At 40.0% G+C, this 25,854-nt stretch overlaps 1 protein-coding gene across 3 annotated transcripts in view; it reads left to right on the top strand.

The window, feature by feature from the left end:
• creb3l1 (cAMP responsive element binding protein 3-like 1) overlaps positions 1–25,854 on the top strand; it is a 54,245-nt gene that overhangs the window by 1,746 nt on the left and 26,645 nt on the right. For 2 of the 3 annotated variants that reach the window (XM_012857198.3, XM_012857196.3), the window contains exons 2-3: positions 21,104–21,236; positions 23,075–23,161. In XM_012857198.3, the coding sequence (XP_012712652.2) occupies positions 21,104–21,236; positions 23,075–23,161 (220 nt within the window). The remainder of the gene's footprint in view (positions 1–21,103; positions 21,237–23,074; positions 23,162–25,854) is intronic. The other variant, XM_012857197.3, reaches the window with a different exon arrangement.

Genomic DNA, 25,854 nt, shown 5'->3' with positions numbered 1-25,854 from the left:
AGCATCCTGCCACTAGATGTCAGTTTTCCCACAACACATTAAAACAACCCACAAATCTCCAAAAAGAGAAAAAGTGATGCAGAAAGATGAGAGTTTAAAGTGTAACTCACCCCAATATCAACTTTTTTTTTTTGCAGATAAACTGTAATAAACTGAGCCTAAGGATGCTACTTTTATGTTACTGTGCATTTTTTATATATATTTCTATGTGAACTGAAATTAAATTATGAAGTCAAACCAACCCTTTTGATGACTTCATGATGGCAAAGTGGCCCAACATAGAAATGAGTTTGACACCCCTGAAATAAACGATACCATAACAAGGGCTTCTGGTGTCTGTGATGGGTCCACCAGAGGGCGCATCGACAGCATAAAGTTCCTCGTTTCTTCTTCTGCCACCACTTGTTGAATACAGACAGATGTTCTCAGCAGGGACATCTATAGTTTGAAAGGAGACGCAACTCTGCAGGAGAACTGGACCCAGGTCAAGGTATTACCACGCCCTTACCCCTCAAGGTCAGTGGGTGGAGCTAATGTTGCTGTAAACAAGATAATTGGCGCAAAGTTTGACTTGTGGTGCAGGTTAACCAATCAGATGAACCGAACTGTAATCCGAAATGGTTTCGTGGTGCACTCCAGCAACGGATAAAAATGTCTTCCCATAGTAATGAATCAGAGATGCTTCCAAATCATCCAAGCACGTTGTCCTTTATGGGGGCTAACACCTTTCCGCTATAAACAATATTTAAACTCAAAATGTGAGACAAGACGCTGAGGGAATCCTAAATCATTTAGGTTTTTATTATAATTAATGTTTAAGAACATTGCAATTTGAAGATTCTGAAGTTTCAGAAGTTTTTTTTTTGAGTGAATAACGCTGATAAAGCATTACCCTAATTTTTGCAAGCCAATAATACATCGACGGTTTACAGATCAAGGTGTAGAAGAATGGATCACCTTTCCCACAGGGTGACGTTCAGGTAACGGGGTTTTGAAGGAGTTTAAACCGCATGCTTGCTAAACCAGTAAATGTACCGCGCTCCTCCGCGTACGTCACTGTAATAATCAAATCAGGTTCACTGCTTTTAATACACCTCAATATGAACCTCTTCAGCAGAAGTAAAGCAAAACCTTTTACTATTTTGTCATTTAACTACTAAATCCTGCAAGCATTCTTCTGCTTATATGATTTTAACTTGAATTTCTACTAAATTAACTTCACCTTTAAGTATAGGATTATGTTTTTAATAAATCTAAATCTAAAAATGTGCATTCTTTTAGATGAAATGATAAGGTGTAATGATTATTTAATAGATTATTTATTACATTTTGGCACTTTGGTACTTGATGCAATACGTGAGCAGAATATGTAACGCAAAACAGGATGTGTTTTTTTTTTTGGTTTGTTTTTTACAAAATCATGCTTTTTAATCAGTTCAATCAGCACGTGTTGGCTGATAAACAGACAGTGTTGCAGTTCTTTTGCATCTACACACATATTAAGCTCAGATAATTAGCCATTCAGTTCGGTCTCTGTTTTGGCCATCAGGCGAAGGAAGCTTCAGGATGCAATCACGCGTTGGTTTCTGGAGTAAAGTTACGGCGGCGTTTTATCCAGTTATGTTTTAAAAATCTTTAAAATCTTCTGTGATAAAATGTTCAATGTTGAAAGTCCTTTTAATGAGATGTGAGGGGAAGTAAGAACTAGAGTGGAAAGTTTTCTCCATGATTGGGAAGCATAGGAGGATGCAGTGCTGGCCCTCCCCCACCTGTTGCCAGTCGATCAAAAATGTTTGCAGCTGTAAAAAATATATATAGTGCAAAACTGAAAGAGGGTTATCTATCACTCTTATTCTGGTGACACTGTTTTAAAATTATAATTAGACGGGGGCTGCAGGCCTGAGTGGATTAAGTAACTAACTAATATCAGCTTGTTATAGTTGTGTTACTAAAAAATGAAGAGCAAAATATATAAAACTCTGCACATTGCTCACTTAAAAACTACAACCTAATACACTTTAATTCTATACTTTGTTGAAATCATTATTATAACTGTAATGGTCAACGGGTTTAGTAACGTTTGCAGCTATAAGACGATTTCTCTTCTTCATCATTTCCCATGTTTTTGTTTTGAATTTCCGAGTTAATAATGTGAAGTTTTCCTTTTTTTTTTTTTACTCCATTTGATCGTATTTTGAGAGTCTCACGCCGCCCCATGCATATTCACGCGCTTTCAGTACATGCCATGCTTGGCCGAGCTTTGCAATCTTGATTAATGACGTTAAGGTGGAAAGATTGAGAAGTGCTCCTCGCCGAGAGGTCAATGTCAGCAGGAATGTCTTTTCCCGTCTCAGATTCCTATTCCTCGCTCTCTCTTTTTCCACATTGTGCTCCCCAGCCTTTTCTTTTTTTAAACAGAGCGAGTATTTTTATTCTTTTTTTTTTTAGGTAGACCTCTATTCTAGTCAGTGAGTCAGCCGTGCAGTCTGCTTGTGGTTTAAACCTCCCCTGTCTCTGCTCTAAATAAAGTCGTCCACTCTGCTGTGAAGCCACTAGGCTGGGCTGTACCACTGAGGAAATGGGAAACGATGGCTCATTATCAGTATTCTAGGACGTCCAGCCTGTCTCTGTCTCTTTTTCTGTCTCCAGTTTCCTGTCAATTTGTGCTGCGAGGTGAGAGGATCAGGCTGTGCATCTCAAGCCCACATTTGCTCAAAAATAACCATTCCAACGCATATATATACCATAATATGAATGTGGATTGACCAAACTGCTGATATTGAATAATGTACTGATTTTGGCCGGGTGATCTGGCTTAATTCTTACTAACTATACGTTGTTAGTATCGTGACATAATTTCTGCGGTCTGTTTTCAAAGTCTGACTAGATGAAGATATAAGCGAAAACCGATTAAGCTGTGTGGGATTCCCCAGTCACACTAACTGTCCTGATTTGTTCTGCAAGATTATCTTTCTGTGACCATTAATCTAGGAGAGAACTTCATCATCGGTCTGCAGAGCCGGATCTTCAAGGAGTCCAAATAAGGGCCACTAAATTGCATGGATAAAAAAAACAAAAAAACTGTGCGAGCAATAAGTGGGCGTGTTGCAGCTGATCTTCAAAGATTGTGCCCCCAGTGGATGAGACGTGCAAAACATTTAAATAAGTAAACTGCGCGTACTACTGGCAATTTGGTAGCTGCTGTCAAAGAAAGAGGAAGGATAAAATCCTCACTCCAGACACAGTGGAGCCATTTTTAATCAATGGAGAATTTCTATTAAACTTTTTTTGAGAGATGCGATTCATTATTATTAAAAAAATAATGATAAAAGGTTGTTTTGTGAGCAAAAGTTTGTTAAAACAGAAGAAACAACTATGTCTTGAGTTTAATAAGAAAATATTACAGCTGGCAACTCAGATGTATCCCCGTTTATCATTATTCTACTGGTTCGTCTATCAGTCATGTGCTAAGCTGAGTGGAGCTTCTCCCGCCCTGTTGACTAAAAACCTCCCTCTGGTCGTTGGAGGTAATAATGATAACAATTTCAAAGAAAATAACATAAATAGATCAGTCCAGGGTTTCCTCGACTGCTGGAGATAGGCACTCCACGACCATGCATGGATAAGCGGGTAGAGAAAATGGATGGATGGAATAACATTATAACAAGTATGCATGTTATCTATAGTGCTCTTTAAGTGCTACAAACAAAAGTAAAAAAAATAAAGAAATAAATAAAGAAAACAAACTAAAGTTACATTTAAAAGATTATATATCAAACGTAAAACCTGGAATCCAGGAAGGTATGAGCAGACTTATGGGGAGATTCATCTCTATACAGCTGGATTTTCTTCTTGAGGCAAAATATTACAAACAAAGGAAGCCCCATTTAAAATGTACCTAATATGTCCTCAATTTAACCATTTTATGGATGAGAACTAGGCTTTAAGTTGGGCAACAACAGCTGTAATGGGAGCTTGTCGTGCTGCTGTCGGTGTTACAGAGGAGACACACGCATCGTCAGACCGACACATGTAAAACTGCGTTACATCTGGTATGAAGATCAGCTTTGTACACGCTAATTAGTTTGGACGTGTTTTAATAAGTGCAAACCTTTTGAAGATCAGGCCCTAAGTGGAGGTTTATATTGGTCGTTTCAGCAAGTGTTTGAACTCTAATGAAGTAGGAAAAGCGTCTACTTGTCTAGCTTTACATGCCCTGTTAATATTACCAGGCATGCACTGCGCTGAGATTGCTGGCCAAATTTTTTTTATCTTGGTTTTTGTACCAATTTACTCGCCAACATCAGTTTTAGCCGATTCTGATTTCTCTGAAAGAGCTATAATTAACACAACTCAATATGGGGAGACTAAATCATTTTATATTTTAACTCTAAATATACCGATCAATGGCCCAGAAACTGGAATCAGAACATTTGCATTTCCAAATTGTTTTTTTTTTCCACTTTCTTGTTCATTATATGTATCAAAACTAAGGCCATCAACCAATTTTTGCATTTGAATGCATAAATGAGGATACACTTGTTGGATTTAAAACACTATCTCTATCAAATAACCAGCAGTTATTTGCTTTCTCTTAAACTAAAACTTACAGGTTGGAGATCAAAGAAAATGGGAAATTAGTATCGGATTTGCATTAAAATCTGATTTGCATTACCGTCTGTTAAGAACAGTCTATTATGTATTATCTAGACTACACAGACCCTTTCTTTAGCACAGCTTTTCTAAAGGACTGCCAACTTTTCCAAATTAGCATATTCCATGACGGACAGAGATTGAAGGTTTAACAGGATAAATCAAAACTCCCTTACATATACATTTTTCTTTTTAACCTTTTTGCAGTTTTTAAGGGTTTATTACCAAAAAAAGCATAACTGATAGTGAAAATACCCAGGTCTTCTTCCTACTGGTACAACATCCACACTGAAGAGTGTTCTGGTTAGCATGGACACTCATTGGTTAGTCTGTTTCTACACGTCATACAATGCCATCAAAATGTATACTGTCCCTTTAGGTTTGCTGTTTTTTTGTCACACTTAAATGTTCCAGATCAAACAAATTTCATTATCAAAAACCAAAAGCAGTTTACTGATGACTATCCCAAAAATTAAATGGAGTGAATTTATAAAAAACTTTTTTAGTCATACCGACTACTCAACAAGTTTTACACTATAGCGACAAGAACCCAATCGCACTTACTAACAGGCACAGATTCAGGCACTGACTTCCAGACTGATGGGCAACTTGGGGTTAAGTGCCTTGCCCAAGGGCACATTGACACGTAAAAGGAGGAAGCTCAAATCGAACCCACAAGTTTCGGATTGTAAGACAACAACTATGTTAGCCACTAAGCCACAGTTACCCCCAAAAGCGCTGATAAACCAACTTGTACTTTGAGAATAAACAGGATCATGACATTACACCTCAGCATCTCATTGGGATTTAATTACTTTGACTAGGCCACTCTAAAACCTCCATTTCATTTTATTGTTGAGCCTCTTAGCAATAGACTTGCTGGTTGTTCAGTTGCGCAACCCAGTGCGTTTGAGTTAAAGGGTCATTATTTTGACAAGTCGCTGCACATAATTTGAAAATTCTGCTTTTGTCTGTGTGGTGCCCTCCTCAGGCTAAATCACTGTCTTCCATTGAACTTTGAATTTTTGGAGCTATTGTCTCCAAAGCTATTATGACAATTACTGCAAGTTGTCCAGAATCTGAAGCAGCCAGAGACCATCGCACTACCAATATTATTTTTCTGAAATGTTAGTTGTAAACCAGATCGTAACCCCAGTAACGCCACACACACCTTGTCTCATCAGTCCACATGTAATCCCTGTAGGGCTTTAGATGTTCTTCTGTGACCTCCTGGATACCATGACCAATGCTTTATTGGATTATTCTGGGTAGGCTGGCCGTTCTTCCATGATTCCTCAGTTAGAATAGGCTTTATAATCCTTTCTAGACTGGTATGTCAATGACTTTCTTTCCCATCTGTTCCTAATCTTTTCAGATCGGGACATTATGTGTCTTCTTGCCAACGTCATGTTGTCAGACAGGTTCTTTTAAAGTGATTTGTTGATTTGACTGGTCTGGCGAAACTGAACCAAGAATTAAAGCTTGTCCATGATTTACCACAGGACCCAGTTGGGTTTCCACGCTGCGGAAGGTTGGCTTGGACGGCTGTTTTCTCCTTAATAAATTCATCCATCATTTGGAAAACTGCTCATTGTTTTCATATCTGACTCATTTTAACATTTATTTGACCTGAAATATTAAGGTTTAACAAAAAAAGCAAAAATGTGTAGGCGGGCAAATTCTTTTCCATGGCACTGTATGTTGTGACAATACTTGGATTAGACAACTTATGTTAAAGCCTCCTTGATAAAATAACCCATATAAAGATGCTCTGTTTCACTATATTTGCTTTGCCCCACCACAGACACTGGTGTGACTCTTTGGTTTAAAATTCAGTTTAGTTGAACTTCAACTGTATTTTTCATGGCTATAAATCTGGGTATTGTGGTGTAGCATGACTCATACACCTAAAATAAGTTAATATCTGCATTATACCAGTGTTAAGACGTTCTTAGACTGAAAGCATCCCAGTTCAGGGGTTAATAAAGGTGTCCTTTGTGTTGCAGTAGGGCCAAACTTCCTGCTCTGGATTTTGCTTACCTTTCTCCAGTACAGGGTGTGCCTGTATACCCAGAGAGAAAATATATGCAGTACGCTGAAAAGGGGAACCTGTTAGTGTCCAATCTGACACCTAAGGATATTAATTTGAGGAAAAATTAAAAAATTTAAGCATATTTATTCTATTTTTGTCCGAATCTCTCTTAGACTTCAATAACAGTTAATTAAGGTAAAGAAGGATTTAAAAAAAGTGCTTTAATGGCTGCAGGGAATATAGGTTTTAATTAAGTGTTACGTCGTTTACTTATTTCGTTTATTAACAACTTTAATTACAATTCAGTCAAAGCATTTAATATCCAAGCATGAATGTAATAAAAACACATTTCAAATCTTTAATCTTTAAAAAGAAAGCTGCACCATATAGAAATATAAATTGCAAGTTGGAAACTTGTTAATAACTGTGTTAGCTGATATGTGATGTGTTGTGTTGCGTAGAAATGACATTGGAGGAGAAGATACGGCCTGAAAATTTCCAGAGCATCCAGAAAACCTACTTCAGCCTCTCTGGTTTTGCAGAGTTATGCGGGACATGGTGGCGTTCAAGAAGCTGACACTTGAGAATAATTACTTCTTAGCTGGAAAATCATCTGTCTTTGAGTCGTGATATATGTCTGTTTTTGATCAGCTGGAGCCGCAGGAGATTCAAGCTGTCAAGCGCACACTCTGCTCTGCTCTGGCTCAATGTTGCATAAAAATACAGCACTGATTGTTTCTAACAGGCGGCCATACGCCGCTTTCCACTCCGTCTCTTTTACTTCATTAGTTTTCTTCCATCTCCAAATTTTCCTCCCGTTTTCCATCCCTACTTTATTTTATTTCTTTCTATTTTATTTAATTCTACTCTCCATTCAGACCCTGCACTCCAGCTGTCAGAAGCCACGCCCCCCCCCCTCATTTGCACCCACATCCGATTGGTCGCTCAGCTGCCAGAAGGAATGTGTGCCGGCCTGCAGCGCTGGTGTGTGTGTGAGAAGGAAAAATACCCTTCTGCTGTTTTATTGGGAGCTATAACTGTTCACTTCAGTGTCACACACAGTTAGAGCGCGTAGCTCAAGTTAAGGCAGAGACGGCCAAACCCGCTGCAGCCACACACAGCCCACATGAAGCCAAATACAGCCGAGAACATTGCCTTTTCCTGTCTTATCTCTGGCAGCCAGGATTTTAGATGACATGATCTTTTTAGCTCTCCAAGAGCTGTGATCTAGCTATAAACTGGACTTTTTATGCTGTTTAATTTGATATTATAAATATAAATTTAGGTTGCAAAACAAACAACAACAATTTAGAGAATATTTGTTTTTAAATGGCCGGCATTTAAAGTGCAGGTTTCCTGTTGTTCAGATCTACGTCAAGCTGTTTGGAAAAAAATGATAAAAAGAATGCAAGGAATGCCCGCAATAGTTTTCCAGAGCTTAAAATTAGGACAAAATATAGGAGAAATTTGTAAATATTACAGCTTGCCTTAAAGGCCTCTCCAAAACCAAATCATTTACTTTATATTTCGTTATAAAAACTTCAAATAACTACATTTTACAGTGTAAATATGTCATTATTTGGAAATTATCACCTACTTTATTGTAGGATTTGAACCAAAGCTACTGACATAGTTTAAATGCAAATGGAGCAATATACCACATGGCTAATGCTGCATTGGTCCTATACTGGTCTGTGACAACATTCAGGTTCAGGCGCATGGATTTCAGAGAGATGTCGACCTTAAAGTTGCAAACGTATTATTGTAAAATTTTCACGATCTTTACATTAAAGATGCAAATATCAATTTATTTTATTGGGATTAACCAACATAAAGCAAAAAAATTATACAATGTTTTCAAAATAAAAGAAACAATACAACAAACACCTGAAAAGTGCGGCGTGCATTTCTATTGGGCTCCTATGAGTCAATATGTAAAATCTTTTTCTGCTGCAGTTACAGCTGCAGGCCTGGAGGGGTATGTCTCTACCAGCTGGAGACTGACATTCTTGTCCATTCCTCTTAACAAAACAGCGCAAGCTTAATCAGATCGGGAGAAGATGATCTGTGAACATCTGTTTTCATGTTTTGCCATAGCTTCTCTGGACTTTGACTAGGCCATTCTAACACATGAATGGCTTGATCTTCTCTGATTAAATGTAGATTTGGTGTTTTTTCTAGAAGTTTCCCACAAGTGTCTTTTTGAATAAGTGTGCATGCACAAGCCCGTCTCACCTGCTCTTTTGCTCCTTAAGGGGATTTTGTGAAAAACTCTACCAAATCCACTCTGGTATTATTTCTTTCTACTGACGCCTTCATCTTCTTATCATAAACTAGTACACGGTTTGCTAATTGAGACTCTCAGCGATGTTCAAAGTATACGGTGAGAGCAGCGGAGCTACAATGAACGGCTAACCGCTAAGCTAACCGCTAAGCTAACTGGATACATAAACACTAGAAGTGGGCAGCCAACAAGTGGAAACTAACAAGGAACGAGCACACAGTGGCGTTATGTTAGCCTGGGTGCCATTCCGAACTTAGTCCCGCCCACAACGTTTTAGGTCGGGAAGTTCGGTCTGGCATCGCTCAATAGTAGCGCGAGTATGCTTGCCCAATATCTGGCGGGCCAATCAAATAGTCAGGGCGGGCTTTATACGATGATGGACAGATGATCAACAGTAACGTAATCAACGACATCACCAAAGCGCGCTTGGGTTGAATTCGTTTTACAACAACGATGGCTGCCGCTGGAGAGTTGAGGTGTGTAGATTCTGCTATTAGGTCTGTTCTAGAAGATATCGACAGCTTCGTGTGTTGAAGGACTCCTTGGATCCTTACATCCTTTTTGCAACACCGGCAAAAATCGTTAACGCTCATCTTCTTATGCTAGGCTAACAGTTGAGTTCCGTTGACAACAACTATGCGTCGCTTAACATACGTCACACACTCCGTTGCCCTTTTTGGTTGTAGGTCTATCCAATTGAGTGCAGAGGAATTTTTTTTCCTGGTTCGTTTGAAACACGCCCCATAATCACAGCTCTATGGAGCAGTATCAGATTTAAATTCTGACTAGAATTGAGTATGACCATGTCAGGCTAGCGATATGTGAGCGCGTCAGATTGATAGCATGTGGGAAAACCAGTAGATGAGGTGAGAGCAGGAACAAAACTCTCACCAATCCCTGCTCTTTGGTCCGAATGGCAGGAACTGGTCAGAGTTTTTCTAACCTCCTTTTTCTGAATACATAATGTATTTACTTACTTTCAGGATGGAAGGACGATTTCACCCAGTATAACAAAAAGCGTTTCTGAATTGGATCACCAACTATAGCTTCAATGCTCCCCTTGCCCGGTATGTCAGTTTTGGTGTCTTGGTAGGTTTGCAGTTCTGCCGTAACCTATTCCTTGCTGGCTGGGTTGATTAGACCCACACACACAGTGGCAGTGTCTTACAATATATGCAGTTTCTTATTTGGCACAAAACCGGAGGCCAGTTACCACTTTTCTTTCTTTTTCTAAAGGAATTTTATCACATTTGATTCAAAATAATCTTCCAGCTGATTTCAGTCGCTGTTTTGTGTGAACGGATCTTTCACATCAATACAGAGAATAAGTTTTCTGTTCTCTTTTTATTCAACGTGTGATGCTGTGTAGATGTAACAGACAAAAATGAGGTATTGCTGAAATCATGGCTCATAGTGATGCAGCAGAAAGATATCACCATAAGAAATTGTCCCTTGCGCACAGGAAGAACGTTTCACGATGCTGCTACCGGCAGTCTTGAGTAATCATCAGTTTAGATGTCTTTTATTTTATACTGAAAGAGGATGCAGTCTGTTTTCAAGAGATGCAACAATCAGTCGGAAGAAATAATCATAAAAAAATGTTCACATCATCAGCAGGTCAAATCAGAAACATTTGTTTCTATTTTTGTTTTGGTTTTTTTCTGCGCATGCATCAAAACTAGGAGCTCCCATTGTTTGGGTCTGTAAACTTATCCATCAACAGCATGTGCTTTGATGCACACATTTCATTTATTTTTTATAAAGAATAGGGACAAACTTTCGATGCATAAAGGGTGACAATCTTGTACAGCACATTCATTTCTCTTTTATTAGATATAATGTGTAAAATAAGAAAATCGGACATAAAACCTGGAATGTGGGATCTGGAAAAAACCCGATCGGTGCATCTCTGCTAGTCTCTTGGTAATCTAGTTTCTTCCATCTTTTCTTCATCATATTGCATCTTTCTTATAGGGAGCATTTTAATCCTTTACTTTATGGGTGTGGACACGCTGGAAGGGACGCCTCACCCGTATCTGAAGATCTCCATGGATCTAAACCGAACATGCCTTTTCTTTTTCTTTACCTGAGCCAGTAAAAAAGCAGCTAAATGAAAGGAGAGCAGGGCGATGTGTCAGGGCTGAACACGGTTAATTACAGGCATAACGGAGTCACTCTCTGCATTTATAATTACCTCATGCATATATCTTCCCCAGCTCCCTTTGTGCGGTTTTACATTTCACATCCGTCCCCTATAATGACATACCAGCGCTGAAGTGAGCTACAAAAAAAAAAAAAAAAAAAAGCATCAGCGTGCTTTTTAGCACTCTTTTCCCTCCCTCCCTCCCCAGTGGAGCGGGGAGGTGTTTCAGGTAATAATGGGTCCAGTTTTAACTGCATCTGTTCACACTGACACCAGCTGTTCCTGCATAAGCATGGGGTCCACTGAGGCTACCCGTCCCGCGCGACCACTTCACTTCTCAGAACGGTTTACACCACAGATAAGCAAACAGTCATAAGGAGGACACTGAGGAGAAACGTCAACTATCTTCCTGTTGCATTTCCCAGCAGCGAAAGTTTGCTGCAGTAGGTGTGAAGCACGTTAGCATCCGGGAAGAACCTGCTTTTGAATGTTGACCTTTTGTGGGATTACTGACTGCTGGGTTGCTAAAGCAAATAATTTGCCTTTTTGATGCATTTTTTAAAAGCAAGGAAATCTCCAATGTGCTGCTCATACTGGTCTTACCGTCAATTCACTGCAGATTAGGCCATTTTTGCTGATCCAAGAAATGCTGGGATCATTTTTAGGCATTGCCTTACAGCGCTGTGACTGTGCATGTCCGCTTTCCCACAACCGTCAACCGTAATCACATCTGTCAGTGTTGCATGTGAGGATGTACACCCTCGTCCGCCCATGAACGCTCACAGATAATTCAGGACCTCACACGGGTAAAGAGGGTTACAACTTCCCTAATTATGCCCCTTGAGCTTGTTTATATTTGCTCAGGTTCTGATTTTGGATTTAGGTCCAGACTTTGACTAGGCCGTTGTAACACATGAAAAGTCCTTAATCTAAATCACAGGTGTCAAACTCAAGGCCCGCGGGCCAAATCCGGCCCGTCAGGGTAAGTTATCCGGCCCTCAAGAGCCAAAAAAAAAGCATATCATGTCATAAAGTAGAGGCATATATCCTTTTAAAGTGTAAAGTGTAAGTGTAACTCACCACAATATCAACTTTTTTTGCAGATAAACTGTATAAATTGGGCCTAAGGGTGCTACTTTTATGTTACTGTGCATTTTTTATACTTCTATCTGAACTGGAATGAAATTATGAAATGAAAAGTATCGTCTATACAGGTGCAACCGGCCCTTTTCATGACTTCATGACGCCAAAGTGGCCCCATATAGAAATGAGTTTGACACCTCTGATCTAAATCATTGCATAGTAGCTTTGGCAATAACTTTAGGGTCCTAATCCTCCTGGAAGGAGAATATCTGCTCCAGTCTTTAGTTTTTTTTGCAGCAAAAGGTTTTCTTCTTTAGCCCCTTTTCAGCCATTACCCTGGATTCTGAAAGTCCTCCACCCGTTTCGACACAGTTTTTACTCCGAGCAGTTTTAGTTCCCCAGGTCCACACTTTTCCTGGATAAAAGGCCGCTGGGTGTAGGGTTATCGTTGAGGGCCCTGGTTGAAGTGGATTGTTCAAACGGAAGCGGCAATGGCAGAAGAGAGCAGCAAAAACAAGGATTTAAGTTTAATATTACACTTTTTGTGACACAAAATAAGCTTCTACAATGCTTTTCAGAATGTAGCTGTGTGAAACTCAAATATCTGCTCGGCTTTAAAGACATTGCGTAATTGCAAAGTAACGTTTTCAGAGATGTCCGTTCCCAATGCGCTTATGGCCAACACGCCTCACCAGACTGGGACCCTGAGTGAACGGCTGATTCCCGGCATTTCATTTTACTAATCTCCCGCTGGCTTTTACCACAGAGTGGAAGTTATACACAGATATAATTCAGTCAAACGATCTCTAACGGTTTGTTTGATTTATGTCAGTGTTTCATTTGTTACGAAGCAAATTAGTTTACCTGAGATTAAAGGTGAACTTCAAAACAGGATAGTTTTGTTTAACTTTAATAACTTACTGTAGAGCGGGTTGAATAGTAGATTACAAAGATTAGGAAATGAATATTCCCTCATCTTTATCACACTACTGCAAGGACGATTTCAACTGCTGGAATTCCCCAATGACTCAATTAATAAAAATAAAAATAACAGAGAAGTTGTTTGAGATCCACTTTTACGGCTTAATAGCTCATAGCTAGAATACTACTTTATACTTGATTCATATCAAAAGTTTCTTATTACTGCCACCTGCTGGAGTGGAGGCGTAGTGCAGTTTTCTCCACCACTTTCCCGTATGTCATTAGGCTGATTTAAATACATTTTCTGCAGCCTTTCAGAGCCTTTGGAAACAAAAAGCACGCAAATCATCCAAGATACATTTTACCTGGGTAAAAAAAAGTCCCTGGTATTTAAATATTGAGACTTTTGGTGGAGAAAGGGGCTCTTGATTGTTCTGTATTTGCATGATGCCACCACCATGCATTTTCCTTCCCCTTAACAGTTTTGCACCTCATTTTGTTGGTCTATCACATAAAATCCCAGCACAACAGATTGACTGTTAAAAAGTGGAAGAGTTTTAAAAGGCGCCGTCCGCCCTTTGGTTCAGGCTCAGGGAAATGTCAGGACATCTGCTTGCACATGTCCAGGCCTGAGCAGGCGTAGTCTTGGCTGCAGGTGAACCTGAATATGCAATGGAGCAGATGGAGAACAGGCCCTTTTTCAACCCAGATGAATTTAGCAACGCAGGCTCATTACCGAAGCTAGATTTGCTCAAAAGCTCAGGAGCTGCAAATGCTGCTGAGTAGCATCAGTCTCCTGCAGCTACGACGTTAAATGCAGCCATTAGAGTTCTGCACAAGGGCAGACACTGTTGGACTAATTCAGCCTTTAAAGCTAATTTTAGATCAAATAATAGTTCCAGTTATAGAAATGTACCCTGCTTTTTCTCTCTTTTCTGCGTTTCTCTCATTATGGCCCCAATTAGGAAACTTTCCACTGTTTATTTTTTAATACAAGCAGTCCTAACGTGGACCACATTCCCAGTAGGGCACAGCTTAAGCTTCTACACCTTTTTTCATACATTTAGAGCAGCAGGATTATAAGGCAGCTCTGTTAGGATAAATGCACAATGCACTACTCTTTTATGTGGCTGTCTGTTTATGAATGAGAGCGTATTCACGTTTTTTCCCCCCTGCAAAATCTGTAAATAGACGCAACTTTTAATGCAAACTCCTTCCTTAGACTTGCTTCTACTACCTCAGGGGTCATGTTTTGATTATTTTTGCTGAGCATCTGTGTTTTTTCTCCCCCACTGTCTGAGCTGCTTCCACATGTTTTTGTGAGGCAGCTGCATGCGTCCCAGGGTTTTGCCACGGTCCCGGCACAGTGGTACGCCCACACAAAACCTGATAATGCATGTGTGTGTGTGTTTTCAGGTTGACCTGCCTGAACCCAGCGATGCGGCGATAATAAATGTAGAGAGCATTTATTGGTAAATATGTGTAAAAGGCCTAAATTAATCTGTGTTACAGTAGAATAATCTCAGAACATCATTTGAGTAAATTAATTCAGTGGGAAACATCAGAAAGGATTTTCTCTGGGTTGGTTACAATCTACAATCAGCAGGTCAAATATTTCAAAATCAGGACGTCCTTTATGTTTGTTAAATGCATCAAAACTAAAAATTCCTAAAAACTTTCGGCCATCTTTTAGGTCCTGTTGCATAACCTTGCACAACCCCTTGTGCTTTCTTCTCCTCAGTTCACCCCACAGGTTTTCTACAGGACTGAGGCGGCCATGTAAGAAGGTTAATTTTGAGTATAGTGAATTGTTTATGTCTTAACTTTTGCCTTAACTTTTTAAAAAACATGTTTGATTTCAACAATAATTAGAAAACAGTTAAAGTCCTGAGAGAAAAAAAATGGAATTGGTGGGTAAAAGCAGACATCTCTCCCGATTATTATCTCTTATGTTGTCTCCTATTCAGCTCATCATACAGGGTTTTCTATAGGATTTATATCCGGGTACTGAGATGTTTATGCAAGAAGGCTGATTCCACTGGTTAGATTTTTCAATTTCATTAGCTCAATATTCCTCTGAAAGATCCAGAGACTAACAATCTTCAAATCAGATGTTGCTAGATTCTTATTCAAAATGTTGTATTTAAAATGTACATTTCAAAGAACTTTTGGAAGAGAAAAGGGCCCACAGCATCACAGATACTCCACCTTGCTGTGGTGCTTCTCCACCAAGATTTAAATTTCAAACCAATTCATATAAAATTCAAATAACGATATATATCGATAAATAGACGTGTGGTTCAATAAAAAAAAATTAAAAAAAAACGGAGTCAGTAAAAAGTTCAACAGAAGACCAGATTTCCTTCATTACATCCTCCCAACCAATCACAAACACAGACACAGGAATTCTCTGTCAACAAGTTCCGCCCACATGATATTTTTTAAACTCTTACTATAGTTTTGGTGGAAAGTCGGTTGAATAAAGGGTTGTGTTTGAAGTCGGTGTTCTTTATTTAAAAATAGGTCATTAAGTAAATGGCCAGGGCTGCACTTACAATATGTTTTGAATTTTTTGATTATTATCAATATCGATCAATCTGATTTCTATTATATCAACATGCTTTTTTTCTATATCGTCCCGCCCTGATCCTCCTGTAGTGTTTTTGTTGCTGACAAGTTCAATTTTCGATTTATCTGACCAAAAGGTACATTTCTGACGAGGAAACTGAACCTGTTTATGTTTGTGATGGTGCAACTAAAACCTTTTTCTTTTCTGGCAACACCATAACAAACAAGTAAACAAAAAAACAAACAAATGGTTGGGATGATTGTTCGGGCGACTTATGGACCCCCGGGATGTCTCTCTTTAATGCGGTTCTTGTAACAGGGAGCTTTAAAGATTAGTTGGTTTTTTTTACCTCCCTTGTAGAGATGAACAACATATCAAACAATAATTGTCATGGCGACATGAATGTGCCTAATATCGCAATAGCAAGGGACTGCACGGGCGCAATAGTTGGTAGGATACTGTATTTTTTGCACAATTCGTGCAAATTGTGCATGCTAAATAATTGATCTTGATTTATATTTTTAGCAACCAAGATGCTAAAGCTCACAAAGAGACACGATGAAGTAAAAGAAAGACACTAGTCAGCCAAATCTAGGTTAATTTTAATGGACATTTCCAGCGTGACATTCAGCTACAGTACTGCCACTACAGGTTTTTTTACTGGCACCTACAGCAGGCAGGGTGGCAAGAGAAAGTCGGTCTTTGTCTAATCTTCTTAGTTCCTGTCCCAGCTCTACTTCAAACAGGTTATTGCACCAATGTGAACCCGTTTATGTGAGAAACTGTTTTCTTGTAGCCATATCCTGATTTATGAAGCTCAACACACCTCTGCCTTAATTAAATGGCATGTTTACTAAAGTTGAAGATATATAGAAGATTACAGCTATGATGAAATACGTCTCTGGGTGACATGATATTTTTATATTTAGCTAACTAAATAGAAGTGCCGACTCACCATAAAATCCATTACAAAAATGCTTCAGCGCAGCTTTTAATGCAGCTTATTGCTACAAAAGATGAGCTTCCTTCCAGGCTTTTTACACATCTTTACAAGTGTAACGGATGTTGTACATAATGACACCTGAACTGTAAATGAAAGCATATCTGATAAGAAACGGACAAATAAATAAGCGTCTGTCGTATCAGGAGGCAGAAACTTGTAGATTATTAATGAGGCGTTTAAAAAAAAAGTAGACATTTTAAAAATGCGTCAGTTAACTTTACTTAAAGGTACTATACAAAGTTAACCTGACTCTAGCCAGATGGATTTCGCTCCGCCTAGCTCCACTCACATACATCTGGGACTGATCCATAGGAATTGCCTTTTTTGAAGGCTGGGCCTTATCAAAACTCCTTGCATATGATTGGATAAGCCACTTGTCTGTCATCTTTATCGACGTGCTATTTCAACCACTCACACCGAAGCTAACCCGTGACGCTGATGAGAGCGACGCAGGAAAAAACAACTGGTTTTTTTTATGTGTTTGTGGCTCTAGTGGCAGGCGTTTTATTGACAGTGAGCTGACAGGAAGAGGGGGGAAGACAGGCAGCAAAGCGCCGCGGGTCGGAGTCGATCCCGGACCGACCGTGTCGAGGACTAAAGGCCTCCTAACATGGTTCGCGCTAACCGCTCCGCCACGGACGGAGAAGGGCGAAAATATCGTTTCCACCAACAAAAGCCTTCAGAGCCGTTCTCTGATGTTCTTTTAATTAAACAATATTAGGTAGATTGGACAACACGGAAGAAATAGCAGCATCAATGTTAACGCTTGCTTCCTCGATGCGTGCCGCCATTGTTGTCTGAATCAAAACAGTCTCACGGTCGCTTCTCCACTACGTCACATCTATGAAACTCCAGCCCTGCGTCCTGATTGGCTGGACGATAAAATTGGTTGAAGAAATCACTCTCAATGGGAGATGTCCCAGATGGATGTGAGTGAAGCTAGGCGGAGTGATATCAATCTGGCTAGGGTCAGGTTAATAAAAAGTGGCAATAAATATAAACATAAATAAATGCTTTCTTTTTTTAATAAATGTAGTGAAATTGAACATACTGCTGTATTAAACACAAAAAGAGCTTTCAAATAGCTTTCCATCCATCCATCCATCCATCCTCTGCTTATCTGAGACTGGGTCATGGGAGCAACAGGTCCAGGAGGAAACCACAGACATCTCTACCCAGAGACATCCTGCAGCTCATCTGTCTAAAATACCAAGACACTTAAACTGACCCCAACCCGTTAAACACAGATCTTTATTTATTATCCCCGATAGAGCTTTATCCCTGCCTCTGCACTGATGTTTTCCTGCTTCTGACACTTCCAGTTCTTCTCAGTGAAGAGATCAAGCAGTCTTCCACGAACGAAGCATGTAAATCATTTTTATTTATTTATTTATTTATTTTTTGTACACGCTGCTAATTAAATTGAGTTATTTTTGTTACTTTGCCTCTAAGCAGAGAGTGTTTGGGTTCCAACCAACCCAGATGTCTGCTTTTGTTCTGCGTGTTTTCTCAAGAGCAGGGTGACTCATAGTGTGTGTGTGTGTGTGTGTGTGTGTGTGTGTGTGTGTGTGTGTGTGTGTGTGTGTGTGTGTGTGTGTGTGTGTGTGTGTGTGTGTGTAAACCCGAACACCATGTCGTCCCGAGCTTCCAGAGCACCGTCTCTCAGATCAGTGACTCATTCATCAGGACTGAGGATTAATCTCATGATGCTTTTTTTTCCTCGTTGATTGACTCTTCATGCCATCTACTCTCTAGATTGTTTTGTTTTTTTGTGGCACTAAGAGATAAAATGTTACAGAACTGAAACTATATAGATTGATTGTTTGATTTTTAGGTGTTTTTTTTTTCTTTGAACCAATTCTGTTTCATGAGGATTTCCTGTTTAATTTAGAATCAGAATCAGAATCAGACATACTTTAATAATCCCAGAGGAAAATTACTTTTGTTACATGCTCCAGATATACACACGTTTATATATATATTTACAACATTCCACACAAGGTAATATAAATATATACATATTTAAGTCAATATATATATATATACATGTATATATATATATATACATATGTATAACTATAGGTCCAAGTAAAGTGGTAGTGACTTGTGCAAGAACAATTCAAGATTTTGACTTGTAGTTTTAACACCATTTACAACATTTCTTGACTGTAGATTTAATATTCTGTCTGTCAGAAAAACTATGTAATCCATACAATAATAATGATATGAATAAATACAAAAGATTGTCATTAAGCATGGCCTTTTGTCTGCAGAGTATCTGCATGTGTGCTCTGAACATTAAATCTAAGCAGAAACTTGATTATTTGATTTTTAGGTGTTTTTTTTTTTTCTTTGAGCCAATTCTGTTTCATGGAGATTTCCTGTTCCATTCAAAGATAATTCAAGATTTTGACTTTTAGTTTTAAAAGTTTTCAAAAAAAAAATCTATTTAACTTTATAAATACAAACTATTGTCATTAGGCGTGGCCTTTTGTCTCCAGAGTATCTGCATGTTTGCTCTGAACATTAAATCTACTCATCGTGGGCATGAATGTCGGCGTGTTTTCAAACTACTCATTTTCCAGGCCTGATTGATCATGCAACAAATTAAAAAAAAAGTCTTTGCCAACATAAAAATGATTTGTTTGACGGCACTAACTGGATTTACCAAAACCCAGAACAATGTGAAAGTCTGGAGGAACTCAGTCTGGATCTAAGGGGAGTTGTATATTTACCCGAGTTGTGAAAGTCTGTTTGAGGGATTTCTAAACAACCGCCGAGTCCAACAGCATCAACTCAGACAATTGTTTAGAAGTACGAGTTATTCAGATGTGTCACCGCTTTTTCAAGCTCGGGAAGAGAAACCCAAACTGTCGGCGTCGGATGAAAGGAAATTGGTTGTGGGGCTGGAAACAACGAGGCATGAACTGTATCAGTATCTCCGTCCACTGGGAAGCCATTTTTAACACTGCTTTGGTCGCGGAGCATGTCGACCGAGAAAGGAGGCCCGGCTCCAAAATCGACATCTGAAATTAATTAATTTATGAGAAATGTTTCATGATGAGGAGACGGAGCCTTTTTTCCACAGTAGCAATGGATGTTTGGCTTATACAAGGCGGGGCATTGGGAAAAAGGAGCGTTGTACCAATTGTCAGCCATGGTGGTGGTAGTATCATGCTGTGGGGCTCTTTAAGGAACTGGTACATAGGACTTCTGTATAATAAAGCTCCTCAACTTCACCTCCAGCTAACAGCTGGATGGCTGAAACGTGAGCATAAGATCTTGTGCAATAATTGCAATACATTGAACTGTATTTTCCTATGTTTTATTAAATACTCAGTGTGTCATATAGGGTTTGTCATTATTTTCTATATATAAATTATTACCAAGCAATAGTGGATAGTGATATTTTACTAAATTTTATTATACTTCAGATATCTCAAGACATCTTCATATTTCCAAGACATCTTGAGACATCTCAAGTCATCTCAAGACATCTTAAGACCCATGTCTATAGACACGTCTTCACTCACCAAGACATTTCAACAAATGTGTCTTGAGACACATCTTAAGGCCTCTTGAGATGCGGTGATGGCTAGGTATGATGTTCCAGGGCGAAGATCTAAAGATTGCCTCAACCTCAAGAAGAACATTGAGACTCTTTTTTGGTTTTATTTCTCCCACAAGCACCATCGATCTACTCAACTCTTCCCTACGGGGAACACAGCTATGCAACACGCCAGTAAAACACCTCCACTACATGACAAAACAGAAACACAATGGGCAGAGATAATAATCCATTGCATCTGCGTCATTGTTCACTTCATCTAAAATCTAAAACTTCTCGCTTTTTGTGGTCTAAATTGTATCTTGTCACAAATTCAGTGCTAAACGCAAAGTTTGCCTGTTTTATGTAGTTTTATTAATCTGGGACGAGTATTACGTAATACTGACCACTACAGGAGATCCTTCCTGCTCAAAGCTCTCAGCTTCTACAGCAACCTGGATAGTTTAAGTGACATTTTATTTCCCTTGGGATAAATGAAGGACTTTTCAACTGAACTGAATTGAGTGTTGTTTCTTTTTGGCGTCGCTGGCTTTCTATGTCCCTAGAGGTCATGTAGGGACATGGCAAACATGTAGAACAAGGGGCTCTGATCACTTTTTTTTTTTTTTTACCTACACGTTAAATGCTGTGTGGCTGAAATCCTACGCTGAGCATCACCCTGAACACACCGTGGAACATGGTGGTGTGAGGATCATGGAGTAATCTATAGCGCACACCTGTTCAAGTAAATTAGACGCTGGATGTGCTTTCGTTCGGAGCCAATGCGCCGTGTGCATCTTTATTTTGGACATTTTGATACTAAACTACGATAATTCATGCCGTCTGTCTCTCTGTTCCTGTCTTCCAGCCTTTTTCGGGTGAACAAATGGACGAATTCAGCAGTGAATTATTTAGCAGTTTCTTCGACGACCATCTGTTAGAGCGCCCCCTGTTGACAGACAGACCCTCGCCTCTGCACATTGACATGGACAGCAACCCAGGTGAGTCCAGCGTAACCCTGAACGTGCGTGCCGCTCTTCCCGTGGACAAGAACTACAATGAGAAATTAAAAGCGTACATATTGTGGTAGAACAACGGCCCCTAAGGCTCTCCGACACGCTGTAATCTGCTGGAAACACTTTTTTGTTTCTTTGGATGATTCTCAGTTGTGCCGCCGCCAGCTGCTGCACATCACAGCCAAGGTTTTGTTTAAAAACTGAGGGAACCGACAGCAGAGGGAACAACGGTAGCAACACGTTGCTCTGTGTGAACAACATTGCTCTCTCCGGACCGTGGGAGTCAGATATCGGGGTTTATAAAAAAAGAAAAAAAAAGCCATCTCCTTTTGCCAAGTGACACACTCTCTAGTGCATTAATCTCCCTCGTTACTGGTTTATCTGCTCAGGGTTGTTGTGCCGGAGGCGCTCCCAGTTTGTTGAAAGCTGTCGTCATCTCGCCGCTCCGCGATCCGAGCTCATCGCTTCAAATCAGTGTCCCTGTCAGGTGTTGCCATGGTCACGAAGAGAGGAAAAATGGTGGAAACTCAAACAAATAGGACCTCTGAAGCAATAATCGCTGCAGAAGCTGGAACCAAAACGCTGCCGAGACGAGCACGAATGCCCCAGCAGATAAGATCAGATTCAGCTCAGGCTGAATTTAAAGGTGCATCTTTTCGGTCCCGTCGAAGGTTTTGCGGTGCATTCATCTAAAATGATCATCCTTCAGGCCGGCTGCGCATTTATGAAAGTCAATGAAACATACTTTACATACAGCATGCTAGCAGCTGTGGGAGTCTTGCCTGGGGGAGCTGTAAAATTGGCGCTGCAGGGTTACGCAGTCCCTTTCTAAAACTATTTGTACCCCTTAATCTGCTGGTGAAGATTCTCAGTCATCCAGGTCATGGTCATTCCCAAAAAAAAGTAAAAAACAAAGCAACTGGACTTGTTTTGCGTAGTGAAAACTACGCAAAACAAGTCCAGTTGCTTTGTTTTTTACTTTTTTTTTGGAATACCCCTTAAACTGAATTTAAAAAAAAAGAGAAAATTCCTTGTGATGGACCTGCAAAGTTGTGCATAATTGTGAATTTAGGTTTTGCAAATAAAAACCTAAAAAGTGTGCCGTGCATCACTTGTTTCCGATGCAAAGTAAACTGTTGGACTTATTAAATAAGCGGGAGAATCTGTTGACACGGACAAATATGTTAGCGTTTATGCATTTGACGCTTTTATCTAAAGCCAACGAAAAGTTTCTAAGAGGAACGACTCTTAGTCAGGCTCAGGGCAGCAGAGGAGGAACAGAGGGAGGGTAGGGGATGCTTTCTGAAGAGCTGGGTCTTCAGACGGTTCTTAAAGCTACACTGGCCCAATTCTGGTTGCACTCGGCAGGCTTGACCCATTTTGGAACAGAACCGATGTTGATAGAAGAGAAAAGTTGAACTTGTTTGGTCTAAATGCAAAAGGCCGGTGGCGGTGGCAGCATCACGCAGTCGGTACAGATGGAGCGTCTCTGAAGAAAACCCGTCACGGCAAAACATCTAAGGATTGGTTTAGGGCAAAGCTTTTGATTGGTATAAGGATGGCCTAGTCAAAGTCCAGACCTAAATCCAGGTTTTCAGATTTCTATTTGTTAAAAATGTTGAAAATCGCCCACATTTTTCCTTCCCTTTCACGATTATGCTCTACTTAGGGATGGTCTATCCCCGTTAAAAATCCTCGTGAAAAACACGAAGCCTGAGGTTGTAACCAGACAAAACGTGGAAAAGTTCAAGGTGACGGCTGGGTTTGTTTCTGTTACATTTTTTTTTTTCCATCCTTCTGAGAGGGCCTTTTTAATCTCACAGATATCCAAGCGGAGCACAGCTACTCTTTGAGCGAAGACTCCGCCCCCCAGAGTCCAGCCCTGTCGATCAAAATGGACCAAGAGTCGGGTGGGTCAATCAACCACTTTGATGTTTTCAGATTTGCCTGCCTGTAGATCCAGCGTGAAGCTCACAAGCTTCCACCATCCAGGTCATCAGGGCGGCTCGGTCCGTTTTAAATTTAGCCTCGTCTTCGCAGGTGCTTCTTTCACTTTCTGACTCATCCTCTTCCTCTCCTGCGGTCGTCCTTCGTCTGTCTCCCTGCCCACGAGCCTTTGTCGCCGTCTCTCTGTCTGCTCCTCCGTTTGTCCTGGGGATCCAGCTGTCTGAGCAGCAGGATCCCGGTCTGAGCTGCTCTCCTCCAGCTAAGCCCTGCCCACCTAACACACAGACACACGCGCAGAAACACGCACCGACACAATACTACGACGAGCATGTGGTTTGGAGTCTGCAGCTGGAGAGGAAACTCTCTTTTTCTCCTCTCTGTCAGGTTATCTCCCTGTTTTTTTTGTTTTTTTTTCAGCTCCTCTGGGCTTCTCGCTCACCCTTAATCCGACTAAATTCACGTTTTTGGTTCGAGCGCCTACTATTTGCTCGTCCAGAAACACCACATTTAGCCAGGAAAAAGGGTAGATGGAGGTAAAAGGACGACTTCTCGTCTGTTTTCAGTTTATAGTGTTTACTAGAGCATCTATTTACTTACTCAGGAGTCCGCTTCTAACATACAGGACTGTCTCAGAAAATTAAAATATTGTGATAAAGTTCTTTATTTTCTGTAATGCAATTAAAAAACATGAAATGTCATACATTCTGGATTGATTATAAAGCCTTTTATTGTTTTAATATCGCTGATTATGGCGTACAGCTGAAGAAAACTCAAATATCCTATCTCAAAATATTAGAATATTTCCTCAGACCAAGTAAAAAAAAAAATTATAACAGCAAAACAAAATCATCATTTGAAAATGTCCATTAATGCACTCAGTACTTGGTTGGGAATCCTTTTGCACAGATTACTGCATCAATGCGGCGTGGCATGGAGGCAATCAGCCTGTGGCATTGCTGAGGTGTTATGGATGCCCAGGATGCTTCAATAGCGGCCTTTAGCTCATTTGCATTGTTGGCTCTGGTGTCTTTCAGCTTCTTCTTCACAATACCCCACAAATTCTCGATGGGGTTCAGGTCAGGGGAATTGGCAGGCCAATCAAGGACAGTAATGCCATGGTCAGTACACCAGTTACTGTGAGAATCTTATGTCGTCTCCTAACCACTACCATACTTGTGATTTAGTTTACTGAACCAAGCTGAGTGTTTTTCAAGGCTCAGGAAACCCTGCAGTGTTTTGAGTTAATTAGACGATTCAAGTGATTAGTTGAATAGCCTACTAGTATACTTTTTCACCATATTCTAATATTTTGAGATAGGATTTTTGGGTTTTCTTAGCTGTACGCCATAATCAGCGATATTAAAACAATAAAAGGCTTGCGATATTTCAGTTGATTTGTAATGAATCCAGAATGTATGACATTTCATGTTTTTTAATTGCATTACAGAAAATAAAGAACTTTATCACAATATTCTAATTTTCTGAGACAGTCCTGTATAGGCTGGCAAAGCATCAACTTCCTGTTGAATTAACAAAACGATTAAAGGTTGTTTTGTCTTTAATCACTTTAAGGTGACAGCGTATAGACGTATGGCCGTCTGCTCCACATGTCTCCTAAAAAAATATCAACTTTATCAGCACCTCTTGACCATTTTTCACATGTTGTCGTGTTACGAACAGCAACTCCAGTGCATTTATTTTGGATTTCACGATGCAGACTTTGTTACGGGAGGAAAAACCAATGGTTTTCTACTTATGATGCGAGTAAAAAATCAGAAAAATGTGATTTGCTGCACCGCTACTTGGCCTTCAGGTCATCGTCACGCACTGCTTAGTGTTGGTCTATCACAGGAATCCCCATGAATACGTTTTCTTCGCGTGCATCAGCTGCTGGATTTTCCCATCGGTGATTTAAAGGAACTCTTACATTTGGTTTAAAGCTTCCCCCCCTCTAATTTTGTAATTACGTTTTGACACCAGACACATTTTGCGTCTAAAATGTTAAGATTTACGGATCTGTGTCGGCCTGCGTGTTCCTGTATACCCGACGTGTTCGAGTTGCAGCCAGAACGTCGCCTCATGACCAGATCTACGGGGAGGGAGAGGTCCGGTCCGAGGTCGAGAGGCGTTTAAGGATCCTCGCTACTTTTGCGTTTTCCGAGTCGGCGCGCAGTGAGAGCGGTAAACGCGGGAGCTGCTGCTTATTAGTCAGGATGAGTCAGGTTAATTAGACACCTACGGATGTTAGCAGATCTTGACCTTTCAGACACCCAGCGCGCTCTGAGCAAAGGGATTCATTATGCGTTGTAGATAAGAGGTCTGACAGCAGCCTGGGCTGCTGCTGCTTTGCTCACACATTGAAAACATAAAAAAAAAAGGATTAAATTCAGTTAATTTCTTTTGATATTTAAATCCTTCATGTTTATGTTGTATAAACTGATTCCAGCTGCTCAAAGTTGCATCATTTTATGTGTCTTCATCCTTAAAATAAGTTAATCTCTTATCATTTCCCATTGAAACGCGTGTAAAAATCCAACCTTTTAAACTTTTACGTACATTTATTCAGTTTATTCAGCTCGTATACGCACACTGCCAATATAGCAACACTTCTAGTCTTTGCAAAGGTTGGTGCATAAAGAGAGGGATTATTGATCTT

Source organism: Fundulus heteroclitus, chromosome 24 (genome assembly GCF_011125445.2).
Source record: "Fundulus heteroclitus isolate FHET01 chromosome 24, MU-UCD_Fhet_4.1, whole genome shotgun sequence".
Classification (NCBI taxonomy): Eukaryota; Metazoa; Chordata; class Actinopteri; order Cyprinodontiformes; family Fundulidae; genus Fundulus; species Fundulus heteroclitus.
Note: the sequence above shows the minus strand (reverse complement) of the source record. Positions and strands in the feature narration are given on the sequence as shown.